Consider the following 25,930-nt stretch of genomic DNA (forward strand, 5'->3'; position numbering starts at 1 on the left):
AAACTTCAAACACATGTTAGAAAACAAACTAAATTTCAAAAAAGACTGCTCTGGCACGTCCATAATAAAAAAGACACACCAAGTGCTGGTGAGGGTGTGAAGAAACTGGAATGCTCCTGTATTTCTGCAGGGAGTGTAAATGATGCGGCCACTGTGGGAAATAGCTTGGCAGTTCCTCAGAAAGTTACGCACAATTCCGGTAGGACCCAGCAACCTCACTCCCAGGTATACACTCAAGAAAAATTACAACATATGTTCACATGAAAACCTGTACATAAAGGTTCACAGCAGCACTGCTCACAATAAGCCAGATGGTAGAATTAACCCAAATGTCCATCAACAGACGGCTGCACGAACAAAACGTGGTGATCGGGCGTGGTGACTCACGCCTGAGGTCCCAACACTTTGGAAGGCTGAGGCTGGAGCGTGGCTTGACCTCAGGAGTTCCAGATTTGTCTGGACAATATAGTGAGACCTCATCTCTACGTTAAAAAAAAATTGTTTTTAACCCTGTGCATTTGAATTGGGAGCCAGAACGTTAAACATTTTTTAAGCTTTTTAAAAATGTGGTGTATCCACACAGTGGGATATTACCTACAAGAAAGAATGAAGGACTGACCCCTGCTATAACCTTGGATGAACCCTGAAAACACAGTGCTGGCCAGACATGGTGGGTCCCACCTGTAATCCCAGCAATTTAGGGATTACACCAGTGCCGCTAAGGCAGACAGATCACTCAAGCCCAGTAGTTCAAGACCAGGCTGGGCAACACAGGAAGACTCCCCCTCTAGGAGAAAATTGAAAAATGTGATGGCACGGTGGCATGCACCTGTGGCTACTGCTACCTGGGAGGCTGAGGTGGGAGGATCACCTGAGTCCAGGGAAGTCGAAGCTGCAGTGAGCCATGATCACGTGCCACTGAACTCCAGCCTGGGCAACAGAGAGACCTTGTCTCAAAAATAAACAAAAAAGGAAACATGATGCTGAGTAAAAGAAGCCAGACACAAAAGGCCACATACTGTATGACTCCATTTACATGAAATGTCCGTGAGACACAAATCCGTGAAGACAGAAAGTAGATTAGGAGGCCGGGCACGGTGGCTCACGCCTGTAATTGCAGCACTTTGGGAGGCTGAGGCAGGTGGATCACTTGAGCCCGGGAGTTTGAGACCAGCCTGGCCAACATGGCAAAACCCTGTCTCTACTAAAAATGCAAAAAAAACAAAAGACACACACAAAAAAAACTAGCCAGGCATGGTGAGTGACGTGCAACTGTGTTCCCAGCTACTCAGGAGGCTGAGGATGAAGAACTGCTTGAACCCAGGAGATGGAGGTTGCAGTGAGCAAAGATCGTGCCATTGTACTCCAGCCTGGGCAATAGAGTGAGACCTTGTCTCAAAAAAAATAAAGTAGATTAGGAGTTGCCAGGGCCTGGGAAGAGGGAGAGGAAATTAGTGGAACAGGAACTGTGGATGAGGTTTCTTTGAGAGACACAAAGATATTCTAAAATTAGAGATTATGGTGATGGTTGCACAACTCTTTTTAACATATGAAAAAACACTGTACACTTTATATTATATCCATTTTGTTACAAGCTGTAAAAAAAAAAAGACTAATAACCCTCAAGTGTTGTTAAACATTGCTTGTTATGACCTCCCCCTCCCGCCAGCCTCTCCTACACAGCACGGGCCTACCAACTGCCTCCCACCAAACATGCTGACCCATGCACGCCAGCATCTACAAACACTCCCTGCAGGATTCTTAAATAAGGTTGACTCCCCGCAGAACCCATCTTCCTGCTTCTAAGCCCTGGGAAGGAAGGGAACAGAGCTTTGCATTCTTTTTTTTTAAGTGCCTACACACGGGGCATGATGGCTCGTGCCTATAATCTCAGCACTCCAAGAAACCAAGGAAGGGAGAATGGCTTCAGCCCAGGAGTTTGAGCCCCAGCATGGGCAACAGAGCCAGACCACACCAATATCAAAACCATATATATATTAACTACAACAAAGAATGAAGGACTGACCCCTGCTATAACCTGGATGAACCCTGAAAACACAGTACTGGCTGGACACGGTGTTAAATATATATATATATATATATTTTTTTTTTTTTTTTAATTTTTGAGACAGAGTCTCGCTCTGTCGCCCAGGCTGGACTGCAATAGTGTGATCTTGGCTCACTGCAACCTCCACCTCCCGGGTTCAAGCAATTCTCCTGCTTCAGCCTCCTGAGTAGCTGGGACTACAGGTGCCCACCACGACCGCCTGGCTAATTTTTGTATTTTTAGTAGAGACAGGATTTCACCATATTAGCCAGGCTGGTCTCAAACTCCTTACCTTGTGATCCACCCACCTCGCCCTCCCAAAGTGCTGGGATTACAGGTGTGAGCCACTGCACCCAGCCAAGAAAATACTTTTTCTTAAAAGATGCCAGGCAGGGCATGGTGGCTTAAGCCTATAATTCCAGCACTTTGAGAAGCCGAGGCGGGCAGATCACAAGGTCAAGAGATTGAGATCTCAAGAGCCGAGACTGCACCACTGCACGCCAGACTGGTGACAGAGTGAGACTCTGCCAACAAAAAAAAGGTGCCTATATAAGCCTCCCTGGCTATGGGGCTGGAGTCTCAGGCTTGGGAAACAAGGTATGTTTGTTGGCCTGATGTGATCTTCCCCAGAGAGGCTAAATTGAACCCCTCCAAGAATTTTGGGGATAACCGAGTAGTGTGGCCAGGTCATTTCGTTAATGCTATAGGAACCCTAATGCCTCCTGGGGAGAAATTCCGCAGCTGGGAGGGAAGGCGACAGTTGGGAAAGCCTTACTTTCTTTCTTTCTTTTTTTTTTTTTTTTTTTTGAGACAGAGTTTCGCTCTTGTTACCCAGGCTGGAGTGCAATGGCGCGATCTCGGCTCACCGCAACCTCCGCCTCCTGCGTTCAGGCAATTCTCCTGCCTCAGCCTCCTGAGTAGCTGGGACTACAGGCACGCACCACCATGCCCAGCTAATTTTTTGTATTTTTAGTAGAGACGGGGTTTCACCACGTTGACCAGGATAGTCTCGATCTCTTGACCTCGTGATCCACCCACCTCGGCCTCCCAAAGTGCTGGGATTACAGGCGTGAGCCCCCGCGCCCGGCTGGCCTTTCTTCTTTGGACCCAGTGTGTGCAGGGAGCTAGCTGGGTTGTTGCAGGAGCTAGGTCTGCGAGAATACTTTGTGGTCTCATGAACAAAACTTGTACTTACTGTACACGCAGGGGAAAGCCAGTTTTAAAACCTCACACATGGGCCAGGCGTGCTGGCTCATGCCTGTAATCCCAGCACTTTGAGAGGCTGAGGCAGGCAGATCATGAGGTCAGGAGATTGAGACCATCCTGGCCAACATGGTGAAACCCCGTCTCTACTAAAAATACAAAAAAAAATTAGCTGGGCGTGGTGACACATGCCTGTAGTTCCAGCTACTCGAGAGGCTGAGGCAGGAGAATTGCTTGAACCCAGGAGGCGGAGATTGCAGTGAGCAGAGATCGCACGACTGCACTACATCCTGGGTGACAGTGTGAGACTATCTCAAAAAGAAAAAGAATTTTAAAAACCTCACGCACTTCTATGGACTAGGGAAGGAAAGGCAGTAGACAGGGAGAAGATTCCATTCTCACTCCTCTGGCCACCCAAGTTCCCATTAAGACTGAAAGAGAATCTGAGGCACATAAGTAATGGATGCCCTTCTCTGCAGCAATTCCACATTTAGAAATACGCCGGAAGGGCCCGGCACAGTGGCTCACACTTGTAATCCCAGCACCTCGGGAGGCTGAGGCAGGAGGATCACCTGAGGTCAGGAGTTGGAGATCAGCCTGGCCAACATGGTAAAACCCCATCTCTACTAAAAATACAAAAATTAGCTGGGCGTGGTGCTGGGCACCTGTAATCTCAGCTATTCAGGAGGCTGAGGCAAGAGAATCACTTGAACTCCAGAGGAGGAGGGTGCAGTGAGCCAAGATCGCGCCACTGTACTACAGCCTGGGTGACAAGAGTAACACTTGGTCTCAGAAAAAAAAGAAAAAACGAAAAAGAAATACACCTGGGGGCAGCAGCGCATCCATCTGTGTCTCTGCGCGGGTCTCCTGGTCCCTCTGCCATCATGCCGATGTTCATTGTAAACACCAATGTGCCCCCGTGCCTCCGTGCCAGCCGGGTTCCTCCCCAAGTTCACCCAACAGCTGGCGCAGGCCACCAGCAAGCTGCCCAGTACATCACGGTGCACGTGGTCCTGGACCAGCTCAGGGCCTTCTGCGGCTCCAGCGAGCCATGGTGCTCTGCAGCCTGCAAATCCTCACGCAGAACTGCTCCTTACAGCAAGCTGCTGTGCCGCCTGCTGGCCGAACGCCTGCGCATCAGCCCGGACAGGGTCTACATCCACTAAGACACAAACGCGGCCATCGGGGGCTGGAACAACCCCACCTTCGCCTAAGAGCTGCGGCGCCCCACCCTGCGCTGTCTGCACTGGCCCAACCCGGAACCCACCGCACGCTGTGTTCTAGGCCCACCCACCTCCACCTTCTAGTTGGGAGAAATAAATGGTTTAGAGAATGTTTTTGCTTTCAAAAAAGAAAGAAAGAAAGAAACAAAGAAATACACCTGAAGAAGATAAAGAATCATGCAGAGGAGCACTGCCCAATAGAAATAACAGAAGCCAGGCATGGTGGCTCAAGCCCGTAATCAAAACACTTTGGGAGACTGAGGCAGGCGGCTTGTTTGAGCTCCAGCAACAAAACCTCATCTCTACCAAAAATATGAAAAAGTAGCCGAGCATGATGGCACATGCCTGTGGTCCCCACTACTCGAGAGGCTGAGGGGTGAGGATCGCTTGATCTGGGGAGGCAGAGGTTGCGGTGAGCTATGATTGCCTCACTACACTCCTTCCTGGGAGTTCTTTAGACTCTATCTTAAAAAAAGTAAATAAAAGAAACAGATGTACTACAGGGCTACATATGTACTTTTGAGTTTTTTTGTTGCCACATCTAAAAAGGTAAAAAGAAAGAATAAAATTAATCTGAATAACCCATTCTGTTTCAACAATATATCAAAAATATAATCATTTCAACTAGGGTTGCCAGATTTAGCAAAAAATACAGTGCTTCCCCCAGGCTGGAGTGCAGTGGCATGATCTCAGCTCACTGCAACCTCTACCTCCCAGGTTCAAGCGATTTTCTTGCCTCAGCCTCCAGAATAGCTGGGATTACAGGCACGTGCCAGCACACCCAGCTAATCTTTGTAGTTTTCGCAGAGACGGGCTTCGCCATGTTCACCAGGCTGATCTCAAACTCCTGACCTCAAGTAATCTGCCCACTTTGGCCTCCCAAAGTGCTGGGATTACAGGTGAGAGTCACCATGCCCAGCCTGTAATAAGTGTTTGAAATCTGCTACAGCACACTTTTTTCTTTTTCCTTTTTTTTTTTTTTTTTGAGACAGGGCCTCGCTCTGTAACCCAGAATGGAGTGCAATGGCGCAATCTCGGCTCACTGCAACCTCCACCTCCAGGGTTCAAGCAATTCTCCTGCCTCAGCCTCCCAAATAGCTGGGATTACAGGCATCTGCCACCACTTCTGGCTAATTTTTGTATTTTTAGTAGAGACGGGGTTTCACCATGGTGGTCAGGCTGGTCTCGAACTCTTGACCTCAGGTGATCCACTCACCTTGGCCTCGCAAAGTGCAGGGATTGCAGGCGTGAGCCACCCTCTTGGAGCTATCGAAGTAACAACTAATATTTGGAGCACACTAACCTGGGGCCAGCCCTTGTCTGAAGGGCTTTGCCTTATCTCATTTAGTCCTGACACCCACTGAAGAAAGTCTTGGTATAACCCATTTTTATAAACAAGGACAGTAAGGCTCAAGATGCTGTGTAACTTGTCCAAGGAAGTGCTGAAGCTGCATGGAGGCAGATGGATGGCAGAGAGAGGGCCTGATGCATGTGTATCCCACCCAAGGCCTCCTTTGGAAGCGTGTTCACCGCAACTGTTTTCTCTGGATTGTGTACTATGAGGTGAGTACTGGTTAAAAATTTGGCCTCTGCTACCAAAGTGACTGACCTTTGTGTACATGGCTGTCCTAACAAGTGACTTGCCTTTTGAAACCTCAGTTTCCTCATCTGTAAAATAAGAGTCACAGCTCTCTACCCCACAGAGTTGTTGAAGCATAAATGAGAGCTGTGGGGGTCCAGACAACAGCCAACTGCTCCTAAGAAATCCTCAGTGATAACAGCCATTATTCCTCAACCTCGGGTCCTGTCCTTTCCCATTTGATTAGACATTTTTTATCATATTTTATTATTATTTTTTTGAGACAGAGTCTCACTTTGGAGCCCAGACTGGAGTGCAGTGGTGCGATCTCTCCTGTCCCTCCTGAGTAGCTGGGACCAAATGCGTGCACTACTATGCTGGCAATTTTCATATTTTTAGTAGAGACAGGGTTTTGCCATGTTGGCCAGGCTGGTCTTGAACTCCTGACCTCAGGTGATCTGCCCTCGCCTCGGCTTCCTAGAGTGCTGAGGTTATGGTGTGAGCCACCATGCCCAACTGATTAGACATTTGTATACTGAGCATCAATCAGTTTTACACATAGAGAAAAAGTTCCTTTCAAAAGAGGATAAGAGAGCCATGAAGCAGCTAAAGGAAAAGAAAAAAGGAAGGGAAGAAGCAAGGGAGTGAGGGAAGGAGAGACAGAAAATCCACCTAACAACCGGGAAAGGGGAGGCATCAATACCCCCCAGTTTTCCAAGTGACCACCAGGAGGCACTGTTTGCAGTTCCCGCACCTAGGTAAAGCAATCCCCTTTTAAAAACAAAACACAGAACAAATCACCAAAATCCTTCACCTTAACTGGGGTGTCCTCACCTCAGGAGGTCCCACAGCCACCCAAAAAGCTGCTGACATTTGCCCTACAGGAAGTGGGATACGGCCTCCCACTGCAGCAGGCTGCATCTTACCTTTGGAGTCTTCTTTGGCCAAGTCACCACAGGGACCCCAGTGATGGCCAGACTAGGGTCATCATCCGCGTGCTCCTTCAGAACATTCTGTGGCCAAAGAAAGGATGCACATTAGCCCGGGAGAAGGAGTGGTCTCTGAAGGGGGCTGAAGTGTAGACATATTCCAGCAAGGATCACACTCCACAAAGTTAAAGTCTGCCCATGGCTCTACCATTACCCACCCATTCAATAGAAACCAAGTCACTAGAGTTCCCTGGGGCCCACAAAACACACATTGTCCCCCTCTACCCTCTACAAATTTTTCTAACAAAGCAAATCACATACTTCCCTGTGACTTCCACGTACATATCACCCACGATCACACTTATGACACCAAGCACTGGTCCATAGCATCGGGGACTCACACACAACTTTTTTTTTTTTTTTTTGAGACAGAGTCTTGCTCTGTCACCACAGCTGGAGTGTGGTGGTATGATCATAGCTTACTACATCCTCAACCACCTGGCTCAAGTGATCCTCATGCCTCAGCCTCCTGAATACCTGAGACCACAGGCACACGGCACCTTCCCTGGCTAGATTTTTTTTTTTGAGACAAAGTCTTACTCTGTAGAGCAGGCTGGAGTACAGCAGTACCATCTCAGCTCAAGCAACTTCTGCTTCCTGGGTTCAAGCCATTTCCCTGCCTCAGCCTCCTGAGTAGCTGTGACAGCAGGTGTGCACCATCACACCTGGCTAATTTTTGTACTTCTAGTAGAGATGGGGTTTTGCCACATTGGCCAGGCTGGTCTCCAACTCCTGGCCTCAAGTGACCCACCAGCCTCAGCCTCCAAAGTGCTGGGATTATAGGCATGAGCCACCATGCCTGGCCCTAATTTTTAAATTTTTTTGTGGAGACAGGGTATATGCCACGTTGCCCAAGCTTGTCTCAAACTCCCAGCCTTGAGGAATCCTCCCTCCTCAGCCTTCCAAAGTGCTGGGATTACAGGGGAAGGCCACTGTACCTCATTTAATTCCTACCAAGCACTCTTGGGGGGGGGGCACGCAGCTGGGTGGTGGCACTACTGACCCTCTAATGTTCACAAATTTAACTACATACTCAGGGGAACAAAACAACCGCCAGACCTGACCCCTTCACAGAGCCCACACTCCATCTTTGTCATCTTGCTACGTGTACCCTAATCCTGCTGCGTGGAGACGTGTCAGTGTTGTCTTTTGCAACTTGGGCCCTAAACACGAGAAGATGCTTGATCAGGTCTGACTGAGGATGGAGTTAAGTGGCCAAATGGTGGCAGAAAAATGGGCTGCATTAGACGTACTGCCAGGCCACGTGGCAATCTCCCATGGGGCACTGTCTTCCCTCCTCGGCGAGTCGTTGGAACGTTCTTCACAAGTAATTCTCACTCGAGCAGACCTTGGCCTTGTGTGGCTAGACTTCAGAACCTCATCCAGGTATAAGATGCTACTCAGCTGAATTATTTAACAGCAAATTATAGAGGAGGTGACCGAGGCTCAGAAAAGCTCACAGGACTTTAGTGCTGCCACACACTGTGAGGACGGACCCCCTGGACCCCACTCTGGCACCACACTTTCTGCCATGACCACCCACATAGGGTTTTGGGGTTTTTTTTGGCTACATCCACAGCACCCCATGAAAAAATGTGCTTAAGCACACAGACCTATCACTGGCCCTCTCTGATCCTGGACTGTGAATGACTGAATTGTACAAAAACATTCTTACAGGACACTAAACAGAATAAATCACAAAGAAGCACTTAGCAGGAAGAGGAGAAACGCTCAGGAGACAAATGAAGGGGAAGATTACTTTAGTTCACCCTCCCTAATCCACTTCACTGGAAACGACTCCCGCTCACTTCTAACTTTACTCTGCTTGTTGAGCTACTTCCTTTTATTCTTTCTTTTTTTTTTGGTAGAGACAGAGTGTGACTGTGTCACCCAGGCTGAAGTGCAAGGGTGCAATCTGAACTCTGTAGCCTCAAACTCCTGGGGTCAAGCGATCCTCCCACCTCAGCCTCCCCAGTAGCTGGGACGACAGATACGTACCACCACACCTGGCTAATTGTATTATTTGTACAGGTGGGGTCTCACCATGTTGCCCAGAGTGGTCTTGAATTCCTGGGCTCAAGTAAAACACCCGCCTCAGCCTCTAAAAGTGCTGGGATTGCAGGTGAGAGCCTTCTAAAGCGCTGGGATTGCAGGTGAGAGCCTTCTAAAGCGCTGGGATTGCAGGTGAGAGCCTTCTAAAGCGCTGGGATTGCAGGTGCGAGCCTTCTAAAGCGCTGGGATTGCAGGTGCGAGCCTTCTAAAGCGCTGGGATTGCAGGTGCGAGCCTTCTAAAGCGCTGGGATTGCAGGTGCGAGCCTTCTAAAGCGCTGGGATTGCAGGTGCGAGCCTTCTAAAGCGCTGGGATTGCAGGTGAGAGCCTTCTAAAGCGCTGGGATTGCAGGTGCGAGCCTTCTAAAGCGCTGGGATTGCAGGTGTGAGCTACTGCAGGCCTGTCCTACCTTCCCGATCATAATTTGCCTGCATGATTTTTTCTTTTTTTGCGTGATTTTTCAAGATGTGCCTGTTAACCTGAAGAACTCCCTCCTTGCCCCACAGGAAGCAGCAAACAGCACAGTGGTCAAGAGTGTTAGCTCTAGAAGTGGTTCCAGGGGTTCAAACCTCATCCCCATCACATACCACTTCCCCAGAGTCCCAGAGTCAATGCCAATCACTCCTAAATGCTATTTATGAAGTGTCTTCCTTCACTACTGTATCCCCAAAGCCTCACATAATGACCAACCTAGAGTCAGCTTCCAATAAACAAAATTGGTTTTGGGTGTGTGTGTGTGTTTTTGGTTTGTTACTGTGTCGCCCAGGTTGCAGTGCAGTGGCACGATCTCGGCTCACCATAACCTCCGCCTCCCAGATTCAAGCGATTCTCCTGCCTCAGCCTCCTGAGTAGCTGGGATTTCAGGCATGCGCCACTACGTCTGGCTAATTTTTGTTATTTTTAGTAGACACGGTGCTTCACCATGTTGCCCAAGCTGGCCTCACGTGATCCACCCGCCTCGGCCTCCCAAAGTGCTGGAATTACAGGGGTCAGCCACTGTGCCTGGCCTCAAAGATTTTTGTTTGTTTGATTTTGCACTCAGCAAATGATTCGGTTCCAATGCAAAAGTTTTCATAAAGTAAAGCCACAAATACCAAAAGAGGAACAGTCTAAAAAACGCCTAACCAGGTCTCCTCAACACTGTCAAGGTCATCAAAACAAGGGAAGTCTAAGAAACTAAGAGAAGACTAAGGAGACTGAACGTGATATTGTATCTTAGGTGGGACCCTAGAACAGAAAAAAAACGGAGGTAAAAATGGTATGGGCCCGCCGCAGTGGCTCACACCTATAATCCCAGCACTTTGGGAGGCCGAGGCGGGCAGATCACGAAGTCAGGAGTTCAAGACCAGCCTGGCCAATATGGTAAAACTCGTCTCTCCTAAAAATACAAAAATTAGCCGGGCATGGTAGCATACATACGCCTGTAGTCCCAGCTACTCAGAAGGCTGAGGCAGGAGAATTGCTTGAACCAGGAGGCACAGGTTGCAGTGAGCAGAGATCCCACCACTGTACTCCAGCCTGAGGAACAGGTTTTATATATATTTATATATAGTCTTTAGTTATAATACATTCTCAGTATTGGTTTATTCATTGTAACAAACATACTATACAAATATAAGACATTAATAAAAGGAGGAAACTAGGCCTGAGGGGTATATATGGAAATTCTCTGTACTATCTGCTAAATTTTTCTGTAAATCTAAAATTATTCTTAAAAATAATTTATTAAGGCTGGGTGCAGCGGCTCATGCCTGTAATCCTAGCACTTTGGAAGACTGAGGTGGGTGGATCACCTGAGGTCAGGAGTTCAAGACCAGCCTGACCAGCATGGTGAAACCCCCTACTAAAAAAAAAACAAAACAGTCTATTAAAAATATATTTATATACATTTTGAAGCAGGGTCTATCTCTGTCACCTGGGCTAGAGTGCATGGTACCATCATGGCTCAAGTGATCTTTCCGCATTAGCCTCCCTAGTAACAGGGACTACAGGTGCCCACCACCACACCCAGCTAATTTTTGGTAGAGATGGGATCTCATGTGGCCCAGGCTGATCTCAAACTCTTGGCCTCAAGCAATCAGCCCACCTCAGCCTCCCAAAGTGATGGGATTACAAGCGTGAGCCATTGCGCCCAGCCTGGCATTTTTGAAAAGTAATAAATAGGCCGGGTTCAGTGGCTCATACCTGTAATCCCAGCACTTTGGAAGGCCAAGGCAGGGGGATCATGAGGTCAAGAGTCCAAGACCAGCCTGATGGTGAAACCCCGTTTCTACTAAAAATACAAAAATTAGCCAGGCATGGTGGCGAATGTCTGCAATCCCAGCTACTCAGGAAGCTGAGGTACAAGAATTGCTTGAACCCAGGAAGCGGAGGTTGCAGTGAGCCAAGATCATGCCACTGCACTCCAGCCTGGGCGATGGATCGAGACTCTGCCTCAAAAAAAAAAAAGAAAAGGAACAATAATTTTAAATTATTTAAAGTTATTGGAGTACAGTGACAGTGACTCATGCCTGTAATCTCAGCACGCTGGGAAGCCGAGATGGCTGGATCACTTGAGCACAGGAGTTCGAGACCAGCCTGGGCAAGAGTGAGACTCCATTTCTACAAAACAAACAAACAATTAGCCAGATGTGGTGGCGCGTGTCTGTAGTCTCAGCTACCTGGGAGACTGAGGTAGAAGGATCACCTGAGCCCAGGAGGTCAAGGCTGCAGTGAGCAGAGATCATGCCACAACACTCCAACCTGGGTGACAGACAGACATTGTCTCAAAAATAAATAATAAATAAATAAACTACCAATCAGATAGTAGTAACAGCTACAGGAAGGCAAAACAAGATTCTCAGGCTGTCAATTTTCCTAATATGCACACGAGTTATTTATTTATTTATTTATTTTCTGAGACAGAGTCTTACTCTTGTCACCCAGGCCGGGGTGCAATGGTGCGATCTTGGCTCACTGCAACCACCACCTCCTGAGTTTTTCATTTAAAAAATTTTTTTCTGAAATGGATTCTCTATTGCCTAGGCTGAGTGCAGTGGCATTATCATGGCTCACTGCAGCCTCAACCTACTGGGCTCAAGAGATCCCCCACCCCTGTCCCCTCCTGAGTAATTGGGACTGTAGGCATGCACCACCACACTCGGCTAATTTTTGATTTTTTGAACCTGGGAGGCAGAGGGTGTAGTGAGCCAAGGCCACGCCACTGCACTCCAGTCTGAGATACAGAATGAGACTTTGTCTCGAAGTAAAGAAAGTTTCCCTCTATGTAAAAAATCCTTAAGAACAAATGGGCTTTCCAGACATATGCCCCATGTTTAGCCGGAGGCTTCCATTCCTTCTTGCAAGTGGGCCCCAAATGGCTGGGGGAGAAGACCATCACTTCCATGGCACGTTTCAGCTGCTTAGTCCCATCCCAAACTCTAGGACTGGGCAACACATTCAAGATGTCACCAGACTAGGACAATAGGGAATGGTGAGACCTATGACAAACTGGAGAACACACGTTCCATTTTAAAAGGGTGAGCCAGGCCCAGGAACTCATGCCTGTAATCCCAGCACTATGGGAGGCCGAGGCAGGTGGATCACCTGAGGTTGGGAGTTCAAGACCAGCCTGACCAAACATGGAGAAACCCTGCCTCTACTAAAAATGCAAAATTAGCCAGCTGTGGTGGCGCATGCCTATAATTCCAGCTACTCGGAAGGCTGAGACAGGAGAATCACTTGAACCGAGGAGGAGGAGGTTGTGGTGAGCCAAGATCGTGCCTTGACAATAAGAGCAAAACTCCGTCTCAAAAACCAAAAGGGCGTGTGCAGCCCAATTCCAACTTCCCTCCTATGGGGTGAAAGGCCCACCAGATCTTCAATTTTCCAGAAGAAATCAAAGATGCAGTTTTATTTGAACTCTTTGCATTTGTAAATGTTAGCATCTAACTGAAACTGTGTTAAAAAACCCACTGTGAGTGAAACATCTGTGTGCTGGTGTGTGGCCCATGGGCCACCAATTTGCAGACATGGCTTTGCATCTGACTGAAAATAATGCCCACCCCCCTTTGTTTTCTTTCAGTTCTTAAATGTCTCATGATTTCTTTCCATTTCAGTATCAGATCTGGAGTCTAACTCACAAGTATTGAGGTAGAGGCCTCGTTAAAGGGATATTTAGTTACAAAAAGTTATTACTGCAGTTCTAAGTAATAGATATAATGAATAAATTCATAATAATAAATAATACATTTTTTAAAGACAAGGTCTTACTCTGTTGCCCAGGCTTGAGGCGGTGGTTAGCTGGGACGACAAGAGTGCACCACCATGCCCAACTAACTTTTTTATTTTTTAGTAGAAGCAGGGTCTTGCTATGTTGCCCCAGCTGGTCTCAAATTCCTACAGTCAAGTGATCCTCTCACCTTGGTGTCCTAAAGTACTGGAATTACAGGCATGAGCCTCCATACTCAGTCAATAAATGTTTAAATTAAAATTGCTCTTGGTCAGCCTGGGCAACATAGTGAGACCCCATCTCTACAAAAAATTTAAAAATGAGCTGGGTGTGGGGCACCTGTCGTCCTAGTTTCGTGAGGAGATTGAGGTGGGAGGACTGCTTGAGCCCAGGAGTTCAAGGCTGCAGTGAGCTATGATCACATCACTACACTCCAACTTGGCCCAAAGAGTGAGATTCTGTCTCTAAATAATAATGGCTGGTGCAGTGGCTCACACCCATAATCCCATCACTCTTGAGAGGCCGAGGTGGGTGAATCACCTCAGGTCAGGAGTTCAAAACCAGCCTGGCCAACGTGGTGAAACCCCATCTCTACTAGAAACACAAAAAAATAAGCCAGGCGTGGTGGCTGTAGTGTCACCTGTTCGGGAGGCTAAGGCAGGAGAATCACTTGAACCTGGGAAGCAGAGGCTACAGTGAGCCGAGATCACACCACTGCACTCCAGCCTGGGCGACAGAAACAAAACTCCATTTCAAAAAAAAATTACTTAATAATAATTAAAAATAAAAAGAATTTATGACAGAATATGTTAGCAAAAAGAAAAAAATAATTTTCCCCAAGTGCCCTGAGCCCAGGATCTCACACTGATATACCTCCCAAGTACCCCTCTGTGTGTAACCCCCTGTGGCCACCAGGGGGCGCCCTGGGCTCTGTCCCTCAGGGAAGAATTTTTATTTGTATATGACAGGCTGGGCCGGGGAGGAGATTATTCTAATTGGAGATTTCATCTCTGAGAAATAGGTTGTGCTGGAGGGAATCATCTCACTGCTTCCCTAGGCCCTGCTTGAATTTATACACTCCCTGGGGCTCTCGGAAGCACAGATACAAGGAAGGCTGGCTGCCGTCACCAGCTCAGCTGCCTAAGGGAAACACCCTACACGCCTCCCACCTCCGAAAGCCCAGGGCAGGCTTTTGAAGAGAAAGATCCAACCGCGGGACCCTTTCTGCTGGAAACCACCCTGTGTTCGCCCTAACGAGATAATCACACACAACGGATCGCTGTGCCCCTTATGCCAACTTCTCTCAAAGAGCTTAAGTAGTTAACAATGGATTCAGGCCCCACAGCACCCTAGGGTGAGGCATTAATAGTCAGAACCTCCCTCTATGCCCTGACTAAAAATATCCTACTGTGAAAATAAGGCCGATGGCCAGGTTTGGTGGCTCATGCCTGTAATCCCAGCACTTTGGGAGGCTGAGGTGGACGGTTCACGAGGCCAAAGGATAAAGACCATCCTGGCCAATATGATGAAACCCAGTCTCCACTAAAAATACAAAACCTTAGCTGGGCATGCTGGCACGTGCCTGTAATCCCAGCTACTCGGGAGGCTAAGGCAGGAGAATCACTTGAACCTGGGAGGCACAGGTTGCAGTGAACTAGATGGTGCTACTACTGCACTCCGGCCTGGCGACAGAGCAAGACTCCATCTCAAGAAACAAAAGCAAAAAGAAAAAAAGAAAAAGAAAAGAAGGCAGAGGCAGACATCAGGGAAGAATCACCATTCACCAGCTGGCAAAAGGGAGGTGCAGTTTGGGGGCCTTCTGCTCTGGGGAACCTGCGGCCTCTGAGGTCTCCCAAAATCCCTCCCTTCATCCCAGCCCAACTGTCTTACCCCTGTCTGTGAAAACCCATCTGAAGTAGCTTGAATTATGTCCCAAAAGGTCTATGTTCAGGCTTGGCACGATGACTCCCACCTGTAATCCCAACATGTTGGGAGGCTGAGGCAGTAGATCACTGGAGGCAGAGTTCAAGACCAGCCTGACCAACATGGTGAGACCCTGTCTCTACTGAAAATACAAGAATTAGCCATGCATGGTGGCATGTGTCTGCAGTCACAGCTACTCAGGCGGCTGAGGCAGGAGAAATGCTTGAACCCAGGAGGCAGGTGATGCAGTGAGCCAAGATCCCACCACTGCACTCCAGCCTGGGCAATAGAGCCAGACTCCACCTCAAAAAAAAAAAATTTTTTTTTCAAGGTGAAATAATCCTGAATTTACGGTAGGTCCTAAATCCAATGTCTAGTGTCTTTGTAAGAAGAGAGATTTGAACACGAAGAAGAAATCCACAGGAAGATGAAGGAAGAGACTGCAGTGAGGCAGCCACAGCCAGGGAAACAGGAGCTGCCAGAAACCAGAGAGGCAAGGAGGATTCTCTCCCAGAGGCTCTGACGGGGGCACAGCCCCGCCAACTCTTTTATTTCAGACTTCTGGCCCCCAGGACTATTAAATAACATACTTGGTTTTTTGTTTTTGTTTTTTGTTTTGTTTTTGAGACAGAGTCTCGCTCTGTCACCCAGGCTGGAGTGCAGTGGCACGATATTGGCTCACTGAAACCTCTGCCTCTTGGATTCAAGCGATTCTCTTGCCTCAGCCTCCCGAGTAGCTGGGACTCCAGGCAGCGTGACCACCATGCCTGGCTGATTTTTTTTTTGTAATTTTATTAGAGACGGAGTTTCACCATATCGGCCAAGCTGGTCTTCAACTCCTGACCTCAAGTGATCCACCCACCTCAGCCTCCCAAAGTGCTGGGATTACAGGCACCAGCCACCATGCTTGAATAATTTTTTGTATTCTTAGTAGAGATGAGATTTCACTATGTTGGCCAGGCTGATCTCAAACTCCTGACCTCATGATCTGCCTGCCTTGGCCTCACAAAGTGTTGGGTTTACAGCACAATCTTGGCTCACTGCAACTTCCACCTCCTGGGTTCAAGCAATTCTCTAGCCTCAGCCTTCCAAGTAGCTGGGATTACAGGTGCCCGCCACCATGCCCAGCTAATTTTTGTATTTGTAGTATAGAGAAGGTTTCACTGATTGGTCAGGTTGGTCTTGATGGTCTTGAACTCCTGACCTCAGGTGATCTGCCCACCTTGGCCTCAGTAAGTGCTGAGACTTCAGGTGTGAACCACGGCACTCAACCACAGGCTAGTTGTTTTAAGCCACCCAGTTTGTGGCAATTTGCTATGGCAGCCACAGGAAACAGACACATGGCCTCTGCCATAGTGCATAGTGGCTGAAAGTTCGTTGGCGATATGACTTGGGGCAAGTCACCGTGTCACTAGCAGTCTAGGTTTCCCTATATAAAATAATGGGGAGGCCAGGTGCGATGGCTCACACCTGTAATCCCAGCACTTTGGGAAGCTGAGGACGGAGGATCACTTGAGGTCAGGAGTTCAAGACCAGCCTGGCCAACATGGTGAAACCCTGTCTTTACTAAAATTACAAAAATTAACCCAGCATGGTGGCAGATGCCTAAAATCTCAGCTACTTGGGAGGCTGAGGCAGGAGAATCTCCTGAACCTGGGAGGTGGAAGATGCATTGAGCCGAGACTGCATCTCTGTACTCTAGCCTGGGCGACAGTGAGAAACTCCGTCTCAAAAATCATCATCATCATCATCATCATCATGGAATAAGAACACTCCCCAACTTGCCAGGTTGTGGTGAGTACCCTGATGCCGGAAGGGGGCGTGGCCCGTGGTAAATGCCCCACACATGTTGATTGGTTCCCTCCTGCCTTATCTCCTGTTAGGATGCACTGCCCCCATCCTGTTTGCAGAATGCATGCATTTAACAAGTTCTAAGCCAGGAAAAATTTAAAACTTTATTTACTTGGAAGAGAAGCTTAGAATGTGATTTAGCTGCATAGCTAGCATGGATAATAGATGTGATTCAGAAGCCCAAATTTAACCTTAGGCCATGAAAAGCCCTAAGTGGCATGCCTCAGCCTGCCCATTTTTCAGGTGTAGGGTTTGCCCAGATGTCCAGAGCTGAGCTGCCTGGTTCCTCTCTGCTCTCCTGTGTTCTCCTGTGATATGAGCAGGAGAGATGAGAATACATGGCTTGCGTTGGTCTAATGCTGGGAGCTCCTTAGGCCAGAGGCCCCTTGCGGCAACCCTCTCTCCCCTACTGCCCAACAATCTCACCAGCCTCAGGGCTCAGCATTAACGTGGCCTCCAACAGAAGCCTCAGTCCTAGCTGGAGGCCTGGCCCCTTGGGCTGGGCTGAATCAGGCCCTGTTCTGGGCTCGGGTCACGTTCAGGGTACGACCAGGCTGTAGCCCTGCCTCTGGCTTCCCGCCTTTTGGATTCTGTGAAGCAGGAGAGAGTGTGGTGATTTGATTTTTTTTGAGATGGAGTCTCACTCTGTCACCCAGGTTGGAGGCCAGCGGCGTGATCTCAGCTCACTGCAACCTCTGCCTCCAGGGTTCAAGCGATTCCCCCCGACCTCAGCCTTCCAAGTAGCTGGGTTACAGGCCCACACCACCACGCCCAGATAATCTTTTTGTATTTTTAGTAGAGATGTGGTTCACCATGTTGACCAGGCTGGTCTTGAACTCCCGACCTTGTGATCCGCCCACCTCAGCCTCCCAAAGCGCCGGTCAGCCCGGCTGAGAGTGTGATGATTTTAAAAAGCCAACCGTTGGGCTGGGCGCGGGAGTCTGAGGCAGGAGAATTTCTTGAACCCAGGAGGCGGAGGTTGCGGTGAGCTGAGATCGTGCCATTGCACTCCAGCCTGGGTAACAAGAGCAAAACTCCATCTCAAAAATAAATAAATAATAAAAAGCCAACCGTGCCGGTAATCCTGACTTTACACCTCATTGTCCTGCAAGCCAGTAAGACCCAGGAGAGGCCATGTCAATGAGCAAGTGTGTTCCAGGGTGGGGAACTGACGACCCCAAGAGAAAAAAGCAGTTCACACCGTCCACGGTCACGGGTTTCACAGGCTTGCACATTGGATCCTGCACTGGCCTGTTTTCATTCTGTGGTGTCTGAAATTTTCGGCTCTAGTTTACTGAGCTCTTAAAGGCTCTGTGCTAAGGTGTCAGCTCACTGAGTCCTCATGAACACGACGCTGTATTCCAACCACTCCGTGTTACTGCATTCCCCAAGAGCATTCAGCTGGCTAACAGATGGCACAGGGATTCAGTCTGATCCAGAACTTTTGGTCTTCAAATAACACCTGGACACAGAGTGGTGCACACCTGTAATCCCAGCACTTTGGGAGGTCGAGACAGGCAGATCACTTGAGGCCAGGTGTTGGAGACCAGCCTGGCCAACACGGCAAAATCCTACCTCTACTAAAATATAAAAATGCCGGGTGTGGTGGCAGGTGCCTGTAGTCCCAGCTACTCGGGAGGCTGAGGCAGGAGAATCACTTGAACCCAGGAGGTGGAGGTCGCAACGAGCCAAGATCACACCACTGCATTTCAGCCTGGGCAATGGAGAGAGACTCTGACTCAAAAAAAAAAAAAAAGATATCACCTGGCTGAACACAATGGTTCATTCCTGTAATCCCAGCACTTTGAGAGGCCGAGATGGATGGAGTCCATGAGCTAGAGACTAGCCTGGGCAACATAACAAGACTCCCATCTCTACAAAATATAAAAAACTAAATGAACTGACCAGGTATTGCATGTCTGTAGCCCCAACTACTTCGATCACTGAGCCCAGAAGGTTGAGGCTATGGAGAACTGTGATTGTGCCACTGCACTCTGGCCTGGGCGACAGAGCAACATTCTGTCTTGAAAAAAATCAATAAATAAAAATTAATAAAGGAAATCGGTTTTTTTAATAGGTTTTTGGGGGTTTGAGATGCAGCTTTGCTCTTGTCACCCAGGCTAGAGTGCAATGGCGCAATCTCAACTCACTGCAACCTTCACTTGCCTGGTTCAAGCGATTCTCCTGCCTCAGCCTCCCTAGTAGCTGGGACTACAGGCGTGCACCAACACATCCAGCTAACTTTTATATTTTCAGAAGAAATGGGGTATTGCCATGTTGGCCAAGCTAGTCTCGAACTCCTGACCTCTGGAGATCTGCCTACCTTTTGGCCTCCCAACGTACTGGGATTACAGGCGTGAGCCACCGTGCCCGGCCTGTAGTGTTTTTTTGTAAGACAGGGTCTCGCTCTGTCACCAGGACGGGAGTACAGTGGTACAGTCATAGCTCACTGCAGCCTCAAACTCCTAGGCTCAGTCAATCCTCCTGCATCAGTCTTCCAAGTAGCTGGGACCACAGGTGCATGCCTACACCTGGCTAATTTTATTCTTTTTTTTTTTTTTTTCCGTAGAGTCAGTGTCTTGTTAGGTTGCCCAGGCTGGCTTAAACTCCTGGCTTAAACTCCTGGCTGGGCCACCCTCCTACTTTGGCCTCCCAAAGTGCTGGGATTACAGGAGCGAGTCACTGCGCCCAGCCTAAGCGCCCAGCCTAAACAGGAATCTTTAACCTGGAGGAGGGATGAGGGGGCTGCTGACAGAGAGGCAGGGGAAAGGAAAGAGAAGGGGCAGGGGAAGTGTGGGAAGCGGGCCACAGCCCGTCTGGCTCACCTTTGGCTGTAACCTATGTTCATAACTTCATTGTTCCTTAAAGTAATTCAATGACATGGGTCCCTGCTTCTGTGCTCATATCACAGTGAGGACACTGCGGTTTCACTGAAGGGTAAGCGCTTCAGAATGGCCAAAGAATCACAGAATCTGGTCCCCAGAAGGGCAAAGCACATCCCGTTTTACATACAGGTAAACCGAAAGGTGGACTGGCTTGGCCAAGGCCACACAGTGAGTAGTAAGAGCAGAAACCAAACTCCAGGGTCTCCAGTGTCCTGAGTTCTTGTCCTTCCCATCTCATACAGCCCAATGTCTTGGCACCTCCATCACAGTAAGTGTCTATATTCATTTATCATTTATTTTGAGACAGGGTCTCTAATGCAATCACAGCTCACTGTAGCCTCCACCTGCTGGGCTCAAGCGATCTTCCTGCCTCAGCCCTCTAAGGCTGTAGAGTCTCCCAGGAAGAGATGCACACCACTCTACCTGGCTAATGCATTTTTTTTCTGGTGCCGTGACTCAGATCTGAACAATATTTTATTTTTTAAAGAGATAGGATCTTGCTATGTTGCCAAAGTCAGTCTCAAACTCCTGGGCTTAACCATGGTCTGCCAAAGTGCTGGCATTATAGGTGTAAGCAACGTAGCAAGAGGTAGTCTCTACAAAATGATTTAAAAATTAGGCAGGCCGGGCATGGTGGCTCACACCTATAATCCCAGCATTTTGGGAAGCTGAGGCAGGTGGATCATGAGGTCAGGAGTTCAAGACCAGCCAGGTAAACATGGTGAAACCCCATCTCCACTAAAAACAGAAATATTAGCCAGGCATGGTAGCAGGCACCTGTAATCCCAGCTACTCAGGAGGCTGAAGCAGAGAATTGCTTGAACCCAAGATGTGGAGGTTGCAGTGAGCTGAGATCATGCCACTACACTCCAGCCTGGGCAACAGAGAGAGACTCAATCTAAAAAAAAAAAAAAAAAAGATTAGCTGAGAGAGGTGGCATACACCTGTAGTCCCAGATACTTGGGAGGCTGAGATGGGAGGACTGCTTGAGCCTGGGAGGCTGAGGCTGCAGTGAGCTATAATTGTGCCATTGCATTCCAGACTGGGTTACAGAGACCCCCTTGTCTCAAAAAAAAAAAAAACCCTACATTACAATGAAATATCCAGAATAAGTAAATCCACAGGACAGAAAGCAGATTGACAGTGAAGAGGATATGAGATGTGGCCGCTCTTAGGTATGGGACTGGCCGCTCTTAGGTAGTTGGACAAGACTGTGAATTGCTTGCTAGGCACAGTGGCTCATGCCTGTAATCCCAGCATTTTGGGAGCGGAGGCAAGATGTTCACCTGAGGCCAGGTGTGGTGGTGCATGCCTGTGGTCCCAGCTACTCAGAAGGCAGAGGTAGGAGAATCACTTGAACCCAGGAGGCAGAGGTTGCAGTGAACCAAGATCATGTCACTGCCAGCCTGGGAGACAGAGCAAGACCCTGTCTCAAAAAAAAAAAAAAAAATTAGTGACACATGGGATTTTAGTGGTGGGGACCGGAGCATAAGGGGTCAGCTGTTAATTACATCCTGCTGGTTGTAGCCATTCAGGAACATGAGCCACGAGACCTAGGATATTTTATTTTATTCATTTTTGTTTATTTATTCTTTTGAGACAGGGTCTCATTGTGTTGCCCAGGCTGAAGTGCAGTGGTGCAATCTCAGCTCAATGCAACCTCCACCTCCCAGGTTCAAGTGATTCTCCCAGCTTGGCCTCCCAAGTAGCTGGGATGACAGGCGCCCGCCATCAAGCCTGGCTGATTTTTGTATTTTTTGGTAGAGATGGAGTTTCACCATGTTGGCCAGGCTGGATTCGAACTCCTGACCTCAACTGATCCGCCCGCCTCGGCCTCCCAAATGTAATGTAAGTAAATGTAATGTAAGTGCTGGCATTACAGGCAGGAGCCACTGTGCCTGGCCAAGCCAGGATATTTTATAAGAGGCTCCAGATTTGTTTAATGTTGGAAATTAATTACCAAAATCCATTTAATCCTATGCAGGCCGAATGTGATGCCTGGAGGCTGGAGTGGCCCAGGGGCTGCCGATTTGTGCCCTTCATCCCAGCTGCATGATTTGTAAATAAAACCCATGCAGTCACCTCCATATCTTCTTTTTTTTTTTGAGACGGAGTTTTCGCTGTTGTTACCCAGGCTGGAGTGCAATGGCACGATCTCGGCTCACCACAACCTCCGCCTCCTGGGTTCAAACAATTCTCCTGCCTCAGCCTCCCAAGTAGCTGGGATTACAGGCACGCACCACCATGTCCAGCTAATTTTTTTTGTATTTTTAGTAGAGACAGGGTTTCACCATGTGGACCAGGATGGTCTCAATCTCTTGACCTCGTGATCTACCCACCTCGGCCTCCCAAAGTGCTGGGATTATAGGCGTGAGCCACTGCGCCCGGCATGACCTCCATATCTTCGAACTAAATTTGGGATGGCCTCTTGAGATGGAAGAAAATCACTTTCTCTACAGCCACCAAAAAAGCGGCACACAGACCCTCCCACTGACCAGCAGGCATACCCCAGAGCTAGTTACTTAACCTCTCGGTGCCTCAATTTACTCATCTGTAAAATAGGGATAGTAAAAGTACTGCAAAGAACTGTTGGAAGGTTCAGATGAGTTTATGCAAGGAAAACACCTCCAATAGCACCAAGTCATGGAGATGCATCATTTCATATTTTCACAAGCTGCCCATGATCCCCCTGTGGGGCAGGAGGAGGTCTGGGCTGCTTGCTCTTTGTCTAAACTGCTACCCCAGGCCTCCTCCACATCATCAAAGGGTCTAGGACAAGCCTAGCCTCAGGCCAATCAGGTAGGTAGAGGTGAAGGACAGGAGGAGCCGAGTTTCATCCCTAGGAGGACGTCTGTTCCCAGAACCAGCAACACCAAACAGAAATAGATCAGAGACACAAAGATGCTTTTAAAGGAAAAAACAGCCCGGCCAGGCACAGTGGCTCATGCCTGTAACCCCAGCATCTTGGGAAACTGCGGTGGGAGAATCGCTTGAGCCCAGTAGTCTGAGACCAAGCAGGGCAACGTAGTGAGACCCCATTTCTACAAATTAAAAATCGGCCAGGTATGGTGGCATGCACCTGTAGTCCCAGCTACTTGGGAGGCTGCAGTGAGCCAAGCTCACGCCACCGTACTCCAGCCTATGCAACAGAGTAACACTCTGTCTTGACGGTACAAAATAAAAAATAAGGCCAGGCATGGTGGCTCACACCTGTAATCCCAGCATTTTGGGAGACCGAGGTGGGCAAATCACAAGGTCAAGAGATTGAAACCATCCTGGCCAACCTGATGAAACCCCGTCTCTACTAAAAGTACAAAAATTAGCTGGGTATGATGATGCGTGCCTGTAGTCCCAGCTACCTGGGAAGCTGAGGCAGGAGAATCACCTGAACCTGGGAGTCGGAGGTTGTAGTGAGCCAAGATCACACCACTGCATTCCAACCTGGTGACAGAGCAAGACTCATCAAAAATTAATTAATTAATTAATTAATTAAAGTAAAAAAGACTTTCCAAAAGCATGGAAAGACATTTCTTCTTCAGATTAGTATACTTGCTTTGGGTTTTTTTCAGGCAGAGTCTTGCTCTGTTGCACAGACTGGAGTGCAGTGTAAGATCACGGCTCACTACAGCAGTTACCTCCTGCATACCTGGGACTATAGGCACAGGTCATCATGCCTGGCTAAAATTTTGTATTTTTTGTAGAGATGGGGTCTCCCTGTGTTGACCAGGCTGGGCTCAAAACTCCTGGCCTCAAATGATCCGTCCACCTCAGCCTCCCAAAGTGCTGGGATTACAGGCATGAGCCATCGTGCCCAGACTGAGCCATCATGCCCAGACTGAACCCAGTGAATTTTAACATAGCTATACAGCAGGCCCAACACAATGTTTCCTACACAAATACAGTCAACAAATGAACTACCAATCCTGAGTACTTTGCAGCTGAAGAAGAAACTTCAATTCAGTTTCCAACCCCAGGAGGCAGCTAACTGGGTTCCTGGGGGCATCGGACACTGGAGAAGGTAGCCCAAATGCCTCTGAGGCCTCAACCAAAAGGCCTTACGAATGCTGAGACAAAAGGCAGTTCCATGCAATGGCAGACACACAGCTCTGCAGTCACCCCTGGGTCCTCATCCCAGCTCCACCATCCACCTGCTGTGTGACCTCAGGCATACCCCTTACCCTCTCTGATTCCACTTCCTCATCCATTCAGTGCACATTATAATGAAGACGTCCAAATGGCACGCAGCTACGTGGTGCCCCTTAACCTGGTTGGCCAGGTCAAGGACTGTGGGGCTACACGACCTGCTCATGTGAAACTGATGCATACTTCATGAACGCTGGCCCAGGACAGCGAGGCTTCCTCCCAAGGTGGGAGGGGTCTGTCCCTCGAACCCAGTGACAGCAACTGCTGCACACATCATACTTGCTGGTGGGGCCTCAGGTTTCCCATAAGTGCCGAGAAAAAAACTTATCAGCCACAGAGTGAGCTTCCAAAAGGGGTCCTCTGCAGCTCTTTTTTTTGAGACAGAGTCTCGCTCTGTCACCAGGCTGGAGTGCAGTGGTGCAATCTCAGCTCACTGCAACCTCCGCCTCCCAGGTTCAAGTGATTCTCCTGCCTCAGCCTCCTGAGTAGCTGGGACTACAGATGTGTGCCACCACACCCAGCTAATTTTTTTTTTTTTTTTTAGTAGTAATGAGGTTTCACCATGTTGGCCAGGCTGGTCTTGAACTCCTAACTGCAAGTGATCTGCCCACCTTAGCCTCCCAACGTGTTGGGATTACAGGTGTGCGTCACCACGCTCGGCCCTCTGCAGCTCTTAATGGTGGCTTCTGCTTGGACACCCTTCCTAGGCTTTCATGGACCAAGGCCCCCAGGAGCCCCCTCCCATCATCCACCCAGATGCTCAGAGTAATCTGCACAGAACCACCCTGAGCTGAGTTGCACCTGTCACACTGAACACAGGACCTGCCCAGCCCTCCTCGGCCGCCCAGCCCCAGATGCCATTCCTGCCCACCTTCACACCCTCCAGGAGTGCCTGGGGGTCCTCGATGCCCTCGGGGACGCACTTCTTGTTCTCTGGGAGGGATTCCAGTTTCTCCACCAGAGCTTTCAGGCCCTTCAGTTCAAACTCGGTGAGATGGGTCCACTTGGCAGCGGCCTCCGCGGCGGGAGAGCCAGTGGGCGTCTTGGGGTAGTCCACGGGCAGTGTGGTGGACTTGACACTCTCCTCCGACTCGTTGGACAAAGTCCTTTTGAGGAACCGCAGGGCAGGCGCTTTGGGCTTCTTCCCGGGGGCCTCCTGGTCCTCGGAGGGCGTGCTGGTGGGTGAGGCGGAGCCCTCGGTAGGTGGCTTGGGCGTCCTGTCCCTGCCCTCGCCCTCCTCGTCCTTCTCCTCCTCCTCCTGAGGCTGCTGATCACAGGCCTCCTCCTCCATCTCCAGCCAGGAATCCGAAGAGAAACCGTCTATGCTGGGCTTCCTCGGGGCATCTGTGGGGGCAGGGTCACAGGAAAGACCAAGATGATCCCTAACTCCCCGCAAAGTCTCTGGAACCTCTACTCGCCCCAAGTCCCCTTTACTCCAGAGATCAAGCTTCTCTGACAATCCTAACGGTCAGTGCCTCCAGCCTCTGGAAAGGCCGTGGTGGACACAGGTTCAGATCCCCACCCTGCTGCTTCCGGGCTGTGTGCACCCACATGGGCTGCCTCATCTCTCAACACTGGCACTTTATTTATTTACATAAAGACGGTCTCACTTAGTTGCCCAGGCTGGACTGTAGTGGCACGATCTCGGCTTGCTACAACCTCTGCCTCCTGGGTTCGAGTGATCCTCCCACTGGTGGACCCACTTCACTCAGCTAGTTTATTTAAGCTTTTTTTGTAGTGATGACGTCTCACTATATTGCCCAGGCTGGTTACTGGCACTTAACTTTTTTTTTTTTTTTTTTTGAGACAGAGTCTTGCTCTGTTACC

General features: G+C 49.0%; 1 protein-coding gene and 1 pseudogene across 26 annotated transcripts in view; one reads left to right on the forward strand and one right to left on the reverse strand.

Annotated features, from left to right (window-relative positions):
• KDM2B (lysine demethylase 2B) overlaps nt 1-25,930 on the reverse strand; it is a 161,456-nt gene that overhangs the window by 61,343 nt on the left and 74,183 nt on the right. For all 26 annotated transcript variants that reach the window (XM_078337465.1, XM_078337461.1, XM_078337460.1 and 23 more), the window contains 2 exons: nt 24,975-25,447; nt 6,979-7,065 (listed from right to left, as the gene is read on the reverse strand). In XM_078337465.1, the coding sequence (XP_078193591.1) occupies nt 6,979-7,065; nt 24,975-25,447 (560 nt within the window). The remainder of the gene's footprint in view (nt 1-6,978; nt 7,066-24,974; nt 25,448-25,930) is intronic.
• On the forward strand, nt 4,135-4,464 carry LOC108593246 (macrophage migration inhibitory factor pseudogene; annotated as a pseudogene).

This window comes from Callithrix jacchus, chromosome 9 (assembly GCF_049354715.1).
Source record: "Callithrix jacchus isolate 240 chromosome 9, calJac240_pri, whole genome shotgun sequence".
Lineage (NCBI taxonomy): Eukaryota > Metazoa > Chordata > Mammalia > Primates > Cebidae > Callithrix > Callithrix jacchus.